Source organism: Lupinus angustifolius, chromosome LG04, assembly GCF_001865875.1.
Source record: "Lupinus angustifolius cultivar Tanjil chromosome LG04, LupAngTanjil_v1.0, whole genome shotgun sequence".
Lineage (NCBI taxonomy): Eukaryota > Viridiplantae > Streptophyta > Magnoliopsida > Fabales > Fabaceae > Lupinus > Lupinus angustifolius.
In genome coordinates this window covers 26,919,430-26,936,533 of record NC_032012.1, presented here as the reverse complement: position 1 = coordinate 26,936,533, position 17,104 = coordinate 26,919,430, and the positions used below count along the sequence as shown (strand labels likewise).

Here is a 17,104-nt window from a genome sequence, read left to right as displayed (position 1 = left end):
ATCATGAAGAGTTAAATATGAAAGATAACGGTTCATACTGCATTGTGCCTTTTATTGCTAAACTTTGAAGTCTAGTGAGTCTTAAGTGTTAGCCAAATCTTCAATTGTGGCACACCTTGAAGGCTTGAAATGTGCAATGGTATGGACTATGGATAACCACGTTTGTTCATTTTTGGCATGGTTCTACTCATGATATTATTATGCCTTTGAATCTCGGAAGAGTTTAAAATTCTTGCATCGATAGTGTAAAGTTTTTTACACTATCAGTACATCATTCATCATTGATTTGTATTACTTTTTTAATAGTCAATAGTGGTTAATAAATCAATAATAAATAATTTACTGACAATATAAAAAATATTTATACTATCAGTTTATATATATTAAATCGATTTTGGAATTGGGCAAGACCCTTATGGTCTCAATCCATTTATTGACCTCTATCATGCAACTATGAAACTGTCCTTTTCTTACCAACAATACATTTCAAACTTGAAAGATATCAAATCATCCAACCTCCATCATGTCTCACATTTTAATTTTAATCTTGCATTTTACCCAATCATGCCATAGGTGTGTGCTCTATAGTACTCTAAATGCTTTTCCACCTGCCCTACCCGACACATTTTATTGCTTACTTCATAACTAGGTAATCATACAGAGCATATTCAATATTTTATACTTTTTAAATATTATTTAGATTCTTCATGTATTCCTTCTTATCACTCATCAGTTTTATGCATTTCTTCTCAACACTATGCAACTAAAAGGTTCATTAATGAGCATGTTAATAACAACAATATTTGAGAATTCAAAATGAGAATTTTTTTACTTGAAAAAAACTAACATATTCACTTCTCACTATGTTAAGTACATCTTGAGCTATCAAATCGACCTATTTAATCAAATTTATTTGGGCTTAAACTGTGATAGAGCATGATCTACTTGCCATAGTAAGGACTATTTTAAACTAGTTAAAATCGGCCAAAAGTTGACTATCTAAACCTGATGACAAGTCTAATTTTAGGTTAGGCCTGATTGATTGGATTTTTCTATGGCCTGGTTGAAAATCTAATCATGCTGAAATTAGATTATATTGTAATCAAAAACTAAAATTAGATTAAGGCCAAGCCGAAAGGTCTTATTCACCACCCATTTTTCAACTTTAACTGCATCATTTCCCTATTTATTATTATTAAGCTGATATTTTTATACTTGTATTCTCTAACTATAATGGATAAGTAAATATGTAATAAATATGCATGATGCTAATGTAAATGATGTATGTCTTTTGCTTTTGAAAAGCCACTGAATAATTATCTGGCAACATGAAGTCACCTAGATTATCAAATTAAAACAATGCCCACTCCTTATATGCACCGATAATATATGAATCTTTTACGTTGTTATTATATTATTTATCATTTATTTTTAATTATTATTTACTCCTAACTAAAAATCAATTACTATATAACTGGCACCATTATTTTATAAGAAATGCCTTCAACACATCATTGTATTCATTGAGTTTTACCTAAAAATGGTACCTAAGATCCTCAAACTGATAAGTTGCAAACTAAATCGACTCTAGTAAAAACGTTAATGCGATTACAAAAAAATTATAAGTGTTAAAATCTGTTTCATATTATAAATTTAAAAAACCCTTCTAGTAAATTGGTTTAATAAGTTGTTAATAAAAACTTTGGTACACTACATTCCAATGCACATAGTTTTTAAAAAGGAAGTGAATATGAGAATTAATTAATAGCCAGATTCATGTCATGTCAATCCTTTCATAAATGGAACAATTTGAATTTGATAGATATCTAATCAATAATAACTTAGAAAGGTAACATGAAAGAAAGTGCATGATGCAAAACCTACATAATATATCAGATTCAGCTTTGATTCTTTCTATTATGGTCATCATCAATTTACACTGTGACTAAATAAGATACCACAAAAGTAGTCACAAACAACCCTATTTTGTTATTTCTCTCTAATTTTCCTTTTCTTTACAAAACAGAAAATCACAATGATTTTCTGCTATTGAAAGTCTCTACAGTAAAACCATCATGTTTTCTCTTTCAAAATCCAAGCAGCATAGTACAACATCACATGTTTGCCCCATATTCGTCTTCAAAAGAGAATCTCACAGAATGCACAGATGAGTCTACAGAATCTGAAACAAAGTAGACAAAAAAATTGTATCAGAAACTATAAGAACAAAATTTCATAACAAGTGTGACAGATTTTGAGTAAAGGCAAACCAAAAACATGGGCACTTTTGGTTTTAAAAAAATTACAGTTTCATGAAGTAAATTTATACTTTAGTCCCTTCCATCATTTATTCTTTATTTCCTTAGGCGATGAGAAACATCATTCTTATTCTTATTTGAGTTCTACAATATCTACATTTTTCCCACAACACCAATCTCTCTCCTCCCTTTCCTTTGGTCAAGAATTGTTGAAGACTAAAAGTTAGAATATAAGAATGGTTGTGGTTGTGGTTGCTCTTAATCTCTAAAAATTGAATCATATACCAAATTAGAAACTAATAGAATCATTGATAACCCAAATTGTGTTTTACTCAAAAGATCTAAACTTTGAAGAGCTTTACCTCTAGAGTTAAAGGATCTCTTGCAATGAAGAATAGCACTTTGAATCCCATCATTTTGCTGCAGCAACGTATCATCACTCCTATTCACCGGAGAACCTACTCCGGCCACCGCCGACGCCGACCTACTCTTACCCAAATGCTTAGAAACCCCTCTCATCCCCGTCGAGAAACTCCTCTGTTTCTCTTTCTTAGAAGAAACAGAGCCAACCAACGGTGATGGAAACGGCGAAGAATCTGAAGCAACTTCCTCAGAGAACTTAATCTTATCATTGTACCTCTTTGAAACTCTCACATAGAAAGGCTTAATCAGCTTCAGATATTTCTGAACCACGTCCTTTGAAACATGCTCTGTTTTGTGTTCTGCTTCCTCTGAAAGACTCTGAACTTTGCTTTTGAAACTTGTCGTGCTGTTAACTCTGGTAAGTGTTGGAGAACATTGAAAGTGGTTTCCATTGTTGGGTTTGGGTTGTTGTTGTGTTTTGTGGGGTGCCATTCGTTTCTTGAAAGTGAAAAGTCTGAAGCTTGGAGGTGATTTGAGAAGAGCAATGGAGGAATGAGGCTTAGATATTGGGTCAATAGGGAGGATTTTTCGTTTGGAGATTGGTTCATTTGAAGAAAGTGATGCTTTGTTTTGAGGGACATGGTCGGTTTTGTGATGAAGATTGAGCTCCAAGTCAAAGAAGGAGTCTTCTTCTTCTTCTTCATCAGAATCAGGAACAGTGGTTGTGGATATGGTGGCGTTCTTCCAGAACTTGAGGAAACTGAGAGCATCCATGGTGGTGGAATCTAGAGAGAGAAAGAGAGTGATGAAAATGAAACAAAAGGGTGATTTAGCTTTGGGTTATATAGAAAGAGAGAGAGAAGTGTTTCACTTTTTCACTTTGGGTTATATATTTTTATGTGAAGTGATTCTCATATTTTTAGAGAATAAATCATATTTTCAAAACTACCATATAACCAATATCACATTCCAAAACATCATATATGCTAACAGAAGATTGCTGATAACCAAAAAAGAAGAAGATTGCTATTACCAAAGTTGAGCTAATTAAGTAGTAGTGTATAATTGATGGTTTGGACATAGAGCATAAGAGTAAGTACTGAATAGTAACAGTGTAGATGAGAGAGAACATAAAAGAAAAAATACGCATCATTATTATAAAGAGGATGGAGTATCTCCCGGTGTGAAGGAGATAATTTCTCTCCTTATACCAGTTAAGCAATGACACATGGTTATTTTTTACATATTTTAAAAATAAAATAAATGTCTATTAATGAATGGGCGTGACGACATAACTTCTCTTCTCACATCAGGACATACATTATTCTTTATTATAAAATACAATATCTCTGAGCTCAGCGTTACAGAGTTTTCCCGAGTAAATTTCAATACTTAGATTTCTTTGGCCCACTTGTCATCCCACACCATCCCAATCTATGCTGCACAATGAAAGCCCCAGTACAAGTTAGTCAGGTTATAGGGATGTACACAATTTCCTTTGTATTATTATTAGTGGTTAGATCATTTGGATATTTATTTGTTGAAGTATTCCACATTAAAAAGAGGAAATATACTTTTTATAAAGATAAGATTGCTAGTTTCATTAAAACAAAGTATAACTTATAATTTGTTATATTGGAAGAAAAAAGGGATTGGACAATGATTGAAGGGTGAGGATAGTAGTGTGGGTCTTACACTATATGCAGAAATTTTCAGACTTTAAAGAAAGATGCAGATGCCACAAGGATGGTGATAGGAAACTTCCAAAAAGGGGTGAGGGAGAGAAAAGGAAAAAAAAAAAGAAGAAAAAAAAGAAAGAGTAATTTATATTCTCTCCTAAATCCTTTTACCCACGAAAATTTAACATATATATTATAAGGTGATACTTTATTTTTCAATAATTGGTTTACAAGTTACAAATATCATTTTCTTATAACTAAGAAGATTTAGTAGAAGAATATATCATTTTTCAAAAGGAATGACTCATAAAAGATAGAGTAATGCAAAGGAAGGAAAATGTAATGTCTATCTATCTAGTATCTACTGCTTTACCTTTCTTTATTTCTTTACAGAATACCTATTAAAAAGAGTAGCCTTTAGTCACAAAATTGTGTCCTTTTACAAGGTAAAGGTACTGCTTTTAGGACCTAATCCTATGTGACTATTCCTAATTTTGAAGGGGTCTAAGTTCTTGTACCTTTGAATAAGCATAAGGGTTCAACTCTTTTGCTACAAAAGGTTTGACTTGTTGACTTGGCTTGGGTCTTCTTGCACTCTTCCTATACAATATACATAACTTTTCTATGGTCTACAAAATGTATGCAGAAAATCATAAATATTGAGTGAGAAATAATGCTATATCCAAAAGAAGTTTAAAAAAAATCGGCTGCACTTTGGATTCAAGCAAAGAATGATAAAGAATACTTTTTTTCTTTGAGATCAAAGAGAATATTGAATACTTCAATTTTTAATTAATTACATGTCTCTATCTAGGTATAACACCATTCCCCATTTCCTTGAGTATTGCTAGTGTATTGCATTTGAATTCATTTAATTAATCTAGAACAGTAAACTAAGCTCTGAATATCCCTAAACTAGGCTCAATTGTTTTTTGAACAAATTTCCCCCAGCCAAGGAAAACATAGTCCCAAGGTCTAAATTTATGTCCCCTGTCTCAGGCTGAAATCATTGGGACTTAAATTTGTTAGTCATAATTTGTATTTACTTATTTTGTGTTAATCAAATCTATCTCCTTGTAGTAATAAGATGTTGATCTGGTATATAAGGTCTCGTTAGATTTCCGAAATGACCAAAAGGTCAATGATTCAATTCATGTGAGCAACATTTATTAGAAGGGACAATTACGCACCCAAAATGGATTAATTCCTTACCCAAAAGAGTGAAAATATATTTGGTAGTACCCAAAAAAATATATCTCCTCATTATATGAGTGATGAATTAATATCTTTATTTTGGGTATGTTGTTGCTCCTAGTAGCAAGTATCTTCTAGTGATTGAACGATATTCCTAGTTAAGGATATGAGTCCAACAAGATTCTAGGACGAACTAGCCATTAATGTAATGAGATTAGTCTAGCATGTACTAGGGAAACTAAGAAAGATTTCATAGGTTTGATCCCGTATCTAGTAGGAGTTATCAACTGTTGAATAAAATCAAACACAAGTTTAGGTAGATATTAAAAGAAAATTAACGTATCTAACAAATCTCTTGTTACTGTTAACAAATTTGTCCTCAACATCAATGATAAATCATTAATTAAGATAAGAAATAAAAAGTGCATTCATAGAAAGTGAAAGGTGAAAAAGATGTTGCAACCAACAAATAATGTTTTTGGCACAATAAAAGAAGAAGAAAAGATAAGACAAAATTGAATGCATGGACCGGAACTGCTTCACCTAGTGTCTTATATATGATTAGCCTAAAAGCTGCATGATGTGTGTACTTGAGAAAATTGGTGATCCATGTGTATATGCATGTTGATTTGCTTCAATTTTTTCCCTTAAGATTCTCTCTGAGCAGTGACAATGGAAAATCTCTGCCTCACTAACACCATATCAATGTCTTACACAGTCTCATGGCATCACAAGCTAAATGAGAAGTACCTTTCAAAGGGTTCTGAGATAAATCATTCGTAAGATTTCTCTATACTACTTGGAAATATTCATTTCATATATATATATATATATATATTACACATGTTTAAGTAGCTCATGAAAAAGGATTGTGTAATATTAGATGACTAACTCTCATAGCGAGTATTTTTTTCATCCACAAGATTCGAACTCGAGACATTACTTAAGGGGAATTAAACATTTGCCACTTAAATCAACACCCTGTTAAATCATCGTGTTGGCTTTGATATCTAGTTAATGTAATTATTCCAAAAGTGAGTTTAGAAGATAATGATTGACTAATATTATAAATGATTTTTAACTCATATTTTCAACCAATATCTAACTTGATGTTTATATTGTGATGTTTATATTGTGAGTATACTTGCATACCCATTATATTGGATGTGAAGAACAAAACATTGTATCCATGGGTGTATTGTGGCCAAATTGATGAAGATGCGAACTTCTTAAAATTTATAACATAGCTAGTAAGAATTTAACCAGTTTATTCATACAAAATTAATTTAATTTAGTATATTATTTTTCTTCTTTTTATAATGTACCTGTGGATGTTCCGGCTCGGACATAATTACCTCCAGTACGAAGATACATATGGAAAACAAAAAAAAAGCGCCAATTTCAAAATGGAATCTGTCTGGTTTATGGCTAGCACGATGTGAGACTGATTCCTTTTAGTTGCTTAGTTTAAGAAGATTGTATATATTTTTATGGGATATCCCCAAAGGCAAAGATTGTATATAATATTTTAAGCTTACTATAATATGATTATTAAGTTAAAATGGGAAACCCATAATTTATTAATGATGAAAAACTTGTTATAATATTAACAGGATAAATTTATATCCTCATAAACAATCTTTTTAATTGCTAAATAGATAATTTTTTAATGCTTTTTTATGTTTTAAAGATATTGAAGTACTTATCTTTGTATTTAAATTTTATTTCATTAAACACTTGGAGATATAATAGTTTTTGTTTTTTTATCGCTATGAGGAACATAAAAATGAATGAATTGATGAAATGATTTCCTACAGAAATTTATCTCCCCCGTGGGGTCTTCATGTTTCATGCTATGGGAAGCAAAGCAAGATTTGCAATAGTGAAGTTTTGTGTGGTTTTCTGCACCAAACTATAAAACAAGAAAGTATAGTCACTAAGTCATGTAATGAAGTATAATCAGCTTCTTCAAACTAAGTATCAAATTGGAATTTTTACCAATTACAACTTTTAATTTTTAATGAAACTATGAAAGTACACACTATCACTTATAGAAATATGACATTATAGTTTTCATATGCCAGTCTCGCCCTGGCCTAATGGTTTGAGGTTATCTCGAGCATTAGTCCATTACGGGTTCGAGACTTGAGCACCCCATGACCCATGTTCAATGACTGACTTGAACCTTATCAACCCTCTCCATTAATTAATTAATTATTTAATTAATGAGGTACTCTAAAGTACCTTTCTTTTTATTTAAAAACAAACTTTATTTTTGCAATTTCAGATCTACAACTTTTTGGCCTAAAGATTTCTGAAAATGTGAGTTTTATTTTTTGGGTACATTTGTCTTTTTTATTTGTTCATCTCAATCCTTTAATTTACAGATTACATCTAAAGAGCAAAAAAAAAAAGATTAGATCGACATAACATTGTTATCATAATTTGAACAAAGGTTCACGTTAGAGCATGCAATTGAGATCATTTAAAAAAAATGTCCGAATGTAAGGGGAAATATAAATTTATAAGTTTTGAAAGCATTTAATTCAAAAATAATTGAAAAGCTGAACTTTTGAAGAAAAAAATTGATGTCATGTCAATATCTCTGTAAAGTTGATACTATTCACAAATTTGAAATTGAATCTGAAAAATAATGTGTGAATTATTAAGACATGAAAGAAATAAAGAAGACAAATAACAATGATTTGATAAGGTTTAAATAAAAATAATATCTTTCTTTATTTTGATGCATGAAATGAAGCTTAGAACCATTCATATGAAATTACGAATTAACTAATAAAGACCAGCCTCAACCTTTTAAGACTATTAATACCGAGAAAAAATGTACAATATTATTATTTATTATATCATCTATAATTTATATTTATATTATGTACCTAAAAAATCTACAATTTATATTTAATTATTATTCATTCTTCAAAAATATATTCATAAATGAAATAAATGGTGAATATATAAATATTCACAGAGATACTTCATACATATTACATTTATTAATTTTTTAAATTTTAATATTAAGTCCTTGATGCTAATAAGAGAAAAGTATCAGAAATCAGAACATAACATAATCACAGTCCTTGCCACCATTCCGCCACCGCTTTCGTCTCACTATCACCACCGCCGGCACCGCCACTACCAACAGCACACCGTCGTTGTTGCTTCACAAGGCGATGGAGAAGATGGAGTATGCAGAAGAGTTGGTGAGGGAATTTCTGGTTTTCAGAGGATTCACAAACACTCTTCAATCTTACGATTCCGAATTGCGCTCCGATATTGGTCAATCTTTTCAGCTCGATAAGATTCTTGACCTCATTTTCTCTCTATATATTCCCAAATTTCAGTCTCATAACTTAATTGCTCTCCTCGGTTTCTTCAATAATTATCTCTCCGAAACCACACTCGTTTCCACCTTCTCTAAACTCGAAACTTCTCTTCTGCGCTTCTACGTCGTTCACGCATTGCAATCCAATCGTGCCGATAAGGTTTTCGAGTTTTTCGAAACCTATGGTTCTGAACTGTTGCAAAAATCACAGGATTGGACTCACTGGTTTGGTGCGTTTTTCTTTTTTAGGTTTTTGTGATTATGTAATGAAGTTATAGTGTGAGATTTTCATGATGAGATAATTAGTTTAATTAAATGCAGCAATTCCACACATGAAGAATCCGAACTTGGATCCAGAATTTAAGATATTTTTCACCAAGGAGTGGTATGAGGCGTTGCGTCTTTCTGTCAGAAACTTCTTCAGTGAGATCTTCAATGCTACTCATATCCTTCTCTTGTTTAACTTTTTTATTATTATGCTTTGTTTTTAATATATAGATTTTATATGTAATTATATACTGGTTCATATTACTAAGTTGAAAGTTTGATCATCCGCAGAATTGAGTACATTGGCTTTTTTTTAAATACAAAACTGCCATTATTTAGTGGAAAAAGAAATCATTAGTTGAGTGAAAGGAGAAAATGAATGAATTTCAATAATGAAGGGTACTGTAATTGTTGGCAAGTTTAATGTTAATAGACCAACTATATTAATCCACATCAAACTACAAAAAGATTTATACAAAGGACCTGAGGTAGTGATATGTTATGCTTTGTACTCTAGTGCAACTACTTATGTTGGTTTGTAATGATTGAACTTGTTCTTTCTGCTCTTGCTTAGTAGTTGTACTGATTGAACTTGTAGTTTCCGCAACTTATGTTTGTTCTGATAAGTTTCAGAGTTTATATCGGATCAGTTTATCTAGTTTTAAAAGGGAGGTTGAATGGTCAATGGTGTTAGTGATCAATGTAAGACTAGGTGGATGCATGTCTATGTTGGTAATTTATGAGAAATGAAAATAAAAAGAAACAAGTGATGAAAGGATGCTATACTAGTAGGATGTGGCTAGGAAACATGCCTTTTCCAACATTGCAGTGTCGTTTCTATTTATAGTCTCAAGTATGTTACCTTTCACAAGCTTTCTTGTATAAGGCAGTTGGTAAGTATGGCACTTTGGCCACAAAGTAGTAGGGATGGTTATGGGCTTATGGCCATAAACTTACTGAAAAGAAGGGATATAAAATAGAAATAATGACTGGGCAACTAATTTTGTGGTGACCTCTTTTCACAATTTTATTTCATGGCTCATGCATCATCGTTCCCATTCTTTCCCATGCTTTACAATTTGATTTTATATGCTCATGTCTCCAGCCCTTTCATAATTTCATGAATTCTTTTCTTAAATCATCCTTAACAAAATCACGTCTCCCTGCTCTACTGAAGATCAGTTCTGAAATGAATGTAACTAACCTACTCAAAAGAGATGTCATGCATCTGAATCTTAAATTGTCAAAACTTCAGGCTTTACTTGCGGAGAAAGAGGCACAGTTATGCCACTTTAGTAGGTAAGCATATTTTCTTCTTCCAATTCTCCTTAGACTCTTAATGATATATGTATCGTTTCTAATTAATTTTGATTGAAGTATGGAAGGAACTTCTAGTTCAAGCAATTTGCGTGAAGATAGTACTCATATGTCAAAAGATTCTCCAGAAGTTTTTCCAATTGTTCTTCCACGAGTAGGGCAATCAGAGATTAGTCAACTTGTGGATGGACCTGAAAATATTAAGTCACAGTCTATCAGCTCCAAGTCTGGTCATGATTCAACTTCCCTATTGAATGACCATCTCAGAAATGGCGAAACTGGTGATCCTACTCAAAAAGGTCATGACAGTTCCATTATAGGTAGAGAGATGTACTTCAAGACCAATCTTAATATTCTAGATGCTGACTAAGTTTGCCTTTAAGCTTAGGTAGCAACTAGCCAATTACTAAATAATTAAGTAACCATTTATTTCTCTTTTAAAATAAAAGAATAACAATTAATTTTGTAGCAGAAAACAGCGAGGAAGAAGATTTTCCCGAGGTCAAAGTAGAGCACCAGGTAAAACTGCCTATAGATTATAGAGCCTCATATGAATAAATATATGTTCGATCTATGTAGTGGACTCCTCCTAGTAGGATTAAGACTTGGTTTTTGTTGTGTTTAAGTATATGTATGCATTGTTTGTGTGAAGGGGTTTTACACTGGCATCCACTAGTTACTTTCCAGAGTGTGTTAATTTTTTTGCTGTATGAGTATGTTAAATTTTATAACAACCTGTATAAAAGATCAAATGTCTCTCTTTTCCAGGAGACATTCTTAGGGCACACTAGTCCAATCACCCGATGCCGTTTCTCTGTATCTGGGAACAATATTGCTAGTGCTTCTCTGGATGGAACCGTCAGGTAACCCTTTTTGGAAGTTGATATGAAAAACGTGGAGATAATTACTTAAATGGACAACTGGGAGTTCATGTAATTGTTAGTCCTGATAAGTAGGATGTGGCCTGCACTCCAAACCTTCAGTTTGAATATATTTAATGATACCATAAAAAACAGACAAAAAATAAAATTAAAGAAATAAAACTTGATATGCTCCAATGCATTTTTGTTTAGAAATAGCCCTTTGATGTTTCCCTTCACTAATACTTCTTTTCTTTACCATTCACTGAGTATCTGCAGCTCTTAATTTTTATGAAGTCTCTCACGGGGAACTTGATCTTTGTTTATTCTCCATGTTTTAATAAAGGATATGGACATATGATACATCAACTCCAGTGTCTAGAAATGCAACCATATATTGTGGCACTGAAATTTTATCACTTGACTGGGAATGTAAATCAGACCGATTGGTATGTGAGTAGAGGTTACTCTATTATATTATATAAATGAGATTATCAATTCAAGTACTTAAGTTGTGCCTCTTTATAAAAGCTTCTTATAGGTACATCAGATGGATGCATTAAGGCATGGAATGTGGATGCAAAGAGAGTTGTCTGTGACCTCAGCACAACTGAGGCATTTCCAAGGTATTTCTTAATTATATAATTATCAGGTGTAGCTTTGGTTTTCAACTCTGTCTATCTGACAAGTGTAGCTTTACAGTGTATTGGACATAAAGTGCAGTCCCGTGGAGCCCATCTTTGTGTCTGCAGCAGCATCTGGAGGGTATTTTTTAATCAGTTGTTTTGACTATTTTACTCCAGTTATGATGTGTACATTTCGGTAATTTGATATAGGACATAAGTATTAAACTGTGGTTAAATACCATTGCTGAGGTTATGACACCTTTTATCATGATCTCAATGCCCTTCCTTTCCGTTAATATTGTACTGTTACACTTTTTAGCAAGTAGTTATGAAGACCATATTATTTTTGTAGTGTTGGTTCCAACTACTCTGACAACCTGGGTTTCGCTTCACTAACTGTGTGGAACATGAAGACATGGAAAGCCATGGTATTGCTTCTTTGTGTAGAATGTTTATGTCACTTCCTGGCTTTGAATTTCGACTAATTTTGGATTCATAAAGACAGTCCTTCCTCTTGGAGAAGATCCACCGGCCATTACATCTCTTTGCTTTAATCACAATGGAAAGATTTTAGCAGCTTCTGCTATTGATGGGATGATTCACATGTTTGGTATCCTTAATGTATTCTGTTATTTACTTTCCCATGCTAATGTTTTGCTGGTTCTTGGGAATTCAGTATCTCTTTCCCTAGATGTCCGCATTAGCACTCTTGGCAATTTCAAATATTCAATGAAATCCAGGCTCAAATAGTGGGTGTGGAATTTAAGAGGGTGGACTGGACGCAATGGTAAGGTTGTTGCTTAGTGACCATGAAGTCACAAGTTCAAAACTTGGAAACAACCTCTTTGCTTGCGGGGGTAAGGCTGCTACATCTACCCTCCCCACACCCTACTAAGTGGGAGCCTCGTGCACTAGGCCGCCCTTAGTATCTCTTTCCTAGGTGGAATTGCCAATTTGATGGATTTCATCTTTCTAGGGGTTTCTTATTCTATGATTATTGAGCTCAGTTATTATTTGAAATACAATGCTTTCAAAAAGTTTTCAGATAAGAGCACTTATTTTAAATGTGCTTGCATGATCACATGTTTTTGCAATCCCGTCATCCTTAACTAGCCAAAGACATGTCAGCTGGTTTACAAATCACTGGCTGGCCTGCACATGATTCTTCTATCAGTTCTATTCTTTTTGGACCAGATGAGACTAGTCTTTTTAGCCTCGGTTCTGATGGGAAGGCAAGTACTATTTATTTAATCTTAGCTAGACATTTTAAATGCTTTCAATATGTTTTTCATCTTGTGAAAATGGATTTTATACTTCAATTCTAATTCGCTCTTTGTTGTCAGATCTTTGAGTGGAGTTTGCAAAATCCAGGTCAAATCCTGTGGTCAAGAGACTGTAGTAGGTATTGTTCTTGTTTGACACCTTATGATTAGACTTTGGATCTTTGCCTTTTTTTCCCTCACGAATATAAAGGCTTAAAGTTTTTTTACAAGCCAAATACAGGAAAAATAGATGCCACCAAATGGAGGCTTTTCACTTTTATAAATGGCTTACACTTTTTCAATTTTATGATTGAGAAAATGTTGAAAATTTAAGGAGTTGGCTGATATGGCTTTTGATAGTTAATTTAGGTCCAGATTCATCTCTAATTCTCTGTCTTCAAATAATTAATGCAGCGCAACACAACTTAGTGTGGCTAGTAGCCATTTGTTTTTTATAGGTGCCAATAGCCATTTTAATCAGATCTAGCACAAATGGTATCGAATGCATGTCTGGTATAATTGTCACCGTACCTGCTATTTCTTTTCTTTTGCTGTTAAAGCTCATTTATTTTATGTGGGTGGTGATATTTTATCTCAATTACTTCTGTGCTTGCTTTTAGATATGTTTGAAGAATTAATTCTCAGCATTGTTTTTTTAAACATTTGATAGGTTCTGTTACCCCCTCAAAGATTCAAAATACTGTAGACATGAGATGGCATTAGATGCAAATGGGAGGAGACTCTTGGTAACATCCAGTTCAGTTAGAGCACCCATATATCAGGTTCACTTCAAATTTGAGCTTGAATATTTCTGATTATCTTAGTTAATATGAAAATGTTAATGTAGGATTGTATTGTGTCAGGTTCAGGGTCAGTTGAGTGGTTGGAGAACTCTTGCTCATGGTGCTCCTATTACTGCCGTTGATTGGCATCCGACCTTGCCAATTTTCTTGACTGGATCAGCAGATAACTCTGTCCGAGTAACATCTTTATCATCATAGAATCATACTATATCTTGGTTGTTCTTCATTCTTTATCGAGTGAGCATTTAAGTACATGCATTAGCATTTTGATGGGTGTTGCTCTATTGGACTTTCCATGTTGTAATATATTGGAATTTTGTTTTTATAGTAAGAAAAGTTACCTTAGCATTTGCTGATAGGTGTCACTATTGGCAATTTCAAGTATATAGTTCATTTGTCATTGCCCATACTATTTTTGTTGGAAAGAAAAGGTCAAATATTGATTAGTAAGTAAGAAATGTGAATAGGTATTGAAGAGTAGTGGTGTGTTGTAATGATATGCTGTTGGTATTTTTCAGCGAGTCTGAAGGAGTAATTGGCTTGTTTGTTTGTGAGTGAGTTGTGGAGACTCCAACCTCCCAAAATTATATCTAGCCAGGTTCCAACTCACAATGTTTTTTCAATCCTCCCATATAAAAGTCAACAGGAATAGCAAAATCAGTCAACAATAGCCGCAATTATAAAGAAATGGATTATTTTTGTATATATCAGCAATGGAAATTGCGACTATGATTTTCAGTTGCTAAATAGTTGATACAAAGATGATTTATTTTAAATATCTGCAATTATATTGATGATTTATTTTGACATATTTCCTTTTGCAATTATAACAATGATAATCATTTTGGTGGAAAGAGTTGCAACCTTATATGTATTAGGGAACTTCATCTTGGACTTGTATGTAACTGATAAATGTTATTGGGTATGAGAAGAATGAATAATAAACATTAGAGCAGAAAACAAGATAATTTATTAATGAGATTCAAGCAATTTTATGTACAAGAAATTTGAGTGTAACATCATATATAGTTTCACTTTCTCTTCTCCCAATGATGCATGGTTCCAGGTCAGTCATCATCATCCTCAGGATCAATCACCATCCTCAGCTTCCGTCTGGTTACTTTGTTGTTAGAAAAAGTACTTACACTCACTTCATCCTTTGAATCCATCAATTCATCATCCTTTGAATCCATCAATTCATCATCCACTGAATCCATCAATTCATCATCCACTGAATCCATCAATTCATCATCCACTTGCTCATTCTTCATACCTTCCCCATTCTCACTGCTAGTACAAGTTAATTCAACCACCAAATCAGCTTAAGCTTGTCTAAGTTTAATATAAATGTTTCTACATGTTATGCTTCAACAGATGTACATATCCAGGAACCTTAATAAACTTGCATTAATAATAAAACTAGCAACAGCGCACTTTTACTAAAAATAAAAGGTTAAATGGCATACCTTCCCGAAACATTTTGTATGCCTTCATTAAAAGAATCATTGTCCAATATTTTTTCCTGAATTTGGATGGTTTCAAGCTCAACATTCTTTGGTTTAAGAAGGGATCTCCTAGTTTTCCTACAACCAGAAATCAAACAAACAAGAAATAGAGATAAGAGAAAATTAAAACTGATATGCAAGTTGACATGAACAGAGCTCGGCAAATGACATGACAATTCCAACTCAAATCACAAGTTCATTCTTGCTTACGAACTTGACTAACTGCTGATGTTAGAACCATATTTTCTTTTAGCGAATGTTAAAACCAGATTTTTGGTCACACGGGAGTCATTTTTCAAGTTGGGTCAGATAGAATGAAAAAAAAGAATCGATATCTCAATAAAATTCGTGATATATTTATGGCCTTGTCATTGATCAGTAAATTACTCGAAAAGGAAAGTGAAAGTGGGAATATCGGATATTTACTTGAGAACAGAGCTGAGCATTTCATCTCCAGAATCATCTCTTGACAGTGTATCCTCACTGGTATGTTCATGCAATTGTTCACTCAGTACTTTTCTATTCTTCATTTTGTTCCTAAATTAAAGAAAAATAAAGAATAATTAATTGCAAATAGAATAAACAGTTCAAACTAAATTACTGATATAAACATTTTTTATCCTATCGTTAATCAGTAAAGGTTCTAGGTCTAGAAAAGGAAAGTCAAAGAAAGGGAAATATACTTGAGAACAGAGCTGAGCATTTCATCATCAGAATCATCTTTTGACAATTTATCCTCGCCGGTCTTTTCATGTAACCTTTCATTTGATACTACTTTGCGGTTCCCCACTTTTTCCCTAAAATTAAATAAATAATAGTTAAAAAGAGGACATAGAACAGAAACATAGCAAAGTATTGATATTAAGCTGAAGCATATATTCATATATAAATTTTGAAACAACCCTCTATTAAAAAGATGTTGCTTTGGAAGTTCCATGTGCCTATTGTTGAATACAATTTTACAGATAGATAGAATATTAATGTATCAACTATGTACAAAACCACAGATCAATACACAATTACCTTCCTATTAATGATATCAATGTCTCATCATCGGATTTATCCATTTTATCTTTTGAACCAGCCATAAGATCCTCACTCTTTGGGTGCATTTTGCCTCCAAAATTTCTCTTCTGAGGAAGAGACAACCCAAGCTGCTTAAGCTTTCGAGACACCTGGGCAGGTGTGAATTTACCATCCAAATCCACTGCATTGGCTATCATGTAACTACATCTTTTATGATCTTTGAATCTGCAAAATTTACAACCCAGATATTAACAGCAAAATAAAAAAGACTTCATTCCTTTTTTTATTTGTCATTTTTTTGCAAAATAATATCAGAAAATTCAGAAAAACTAGGATGTTCTTATTTAACTAACTGTTTACTATTCATCAAGAAGAGAGATTAAATGTCATCTTTTACTAAGCAATCAAGTTAGCGGACACTCACTGCTCATACAAAACTCTGATCAGAGCTTCCTGATCTTCATTGAAAGCACATACTCTTTTTCTTTTCTGCCTACAACATAAGATTGAGAACAACTCAGCAAAGATGTAAAAATGTTTTCTTTAAAAAAATTGAATAGGGTGAACATTGGTGAGAAAAGTATTCATACGAAGGAAAGAT

The 17,104-nt window shown here is 32.8% G+C and overlaps 3 protein-coding genes across 12 annotated transcripts in view; 1 reads left to right on the top strand and 2 right to left on the bottom strand.

The window, feature by feature from the left end:
* On the bottom strand, positions 1,967-3,467 carry LOC109346779 (probable membrane-associated kinase regulator 5). The gene is made up of 2 exons (XM_019586565.1): positions 2,621-3,467; positions 1,967-2,182 (listed from the first exon to the last, which is right to left on the bottom strand). The coding sequence occupies exons 1-2, from the start codon at positions 3,393-3,395 to the stop codon at positions 2,115-2,117; spliced, it is 843 nt and encodes a 280-aa protein (XP_019442110.1). The 5' UTR covers positions 3,396-3,467; the 3' UTR covers positions 1,967-2,114.
* Positions 8,552-14,323, top strand: LOC109346774 (WD repeat-containing protein 91 homolog). Of its 3 annotated transcripts, none has more exons than XM_019586558.1 (15): positions 8,552-9,067; positions 9,159-9,281; positions 10,262-10,403; positions 10,482-10,741; positions 10,894-10,940; positions 11,190-11,284; positions 11,628-11,730; positions 11,813-11,907; positions 11,984-12,046; positions 12,260-12,335; positions 12,409-12,517; positions 13,027-13,139; positions 13,251-13,309; positions 13,840-13,951; positions 14,039-14,323. In XM_019586558.1, exons 1-15 carry the CDS (start codon positions 8,686-8,688, stop codon positions 14,168-14,170), a joined length of 1,911 nt encoding a protein of 636 aa, XP_019442103.1. In that variant the 5' UTR covers positions 8,552-8,685; the 3' UTR covers positions 14,171-14,323. The 3 variants fall into 3 exon arrangements, with proteins under 3 accessions (XP_019442103.1, XP_019442104.1, XP_019442102.1); XM_019586559.1 differs by having other exon boundaries at positions 8,553-9,067; positions 10,482-10,720; positions 14,033-14,323; XM_019586557.1 differs by having other exon boundaries at positions 8,553-9,067; positions 14,033-14,323.
* LOC109346773 (protein timeless homolog) overlaps positions 15,022-17,104 on the bottom strand; it is an 8,657-nt gene continuing 6,574 nt past the window's right edge. For 2 of the 8 annotated variants that reach the window (XM_019586549.1, XM_019586554.1), the window contains exons 16-22: positions 16,928-16,996; positions 16,501-16,728; positions 16,161-16,274; positions 15,904-16,014; positions 15,439-15,555; positions 15,201-15,265; positions 15,022-15,131 (exon numbers count right to left, since the gene is read on the bottom strand). In XM_019586549.1, the coding sequence (XP_019442094.1) occupies positions 15,040-15,131; positions 15,201-15,265; positions 15,439-15,555; positions 15,904-16,014; positions 16,161-16,274; positions 16,501-16,728; positions 16,928-16,996 (796 nt within the window). In that variant the 3' untranslated portion in view covers positions 15,022-15,039. Of the gene's footprint in view, positions 15,132-15,200; positions 15,266-15,438; positions 15,556-15,899; positions 16,015-16,160; positions 16,275-16,500; positions 16,729-16,927; positions 16,997-17,104 lie in introns of those variants that run through there. The other 6 variants (XM_019586551.1, XM_019586550.1, XM_019586552.1 and 3 more) reach the window with 6 other exon arrangements.

Coding starts and splice junctions, on each gene's coding strand:
- LOC109346779 (XM_019586565.1), bottom strand. CDS start 3,395: ATGGATGCTCTCAGTTTCCTCAAGTTCTGGAAGAACGCCACCATATCC. Junction 2,183..2,620: donor GAGATCCTTTAACTCTAGAG/GTAAAGCTCTTC, acceptor ACTTTGTTTCAG/ATTCTGTAGACTCATCTGTG.
- LOC109346774 (XM_019586557.1), top strand. CDS start 8,686: ATGGAGAAGATGGAGTATGCAGAAGAGTTGGTGAGGGAATTTCTGGTT. Junction 11,285..11,627: donor TCTCTGGATGGAACCGTCAG/GTAACCCTTTTT, acceptor GTTTTAATAAAG/GATATGGACATATGATACAT. Junction 13,140..13,250: donor GCCTCGGTTCTGATGGGAAG/GCAAGTACTATT, acceptor CTTTGTTGTCAG/ATCTTTGAGTGGAGTTTGCA.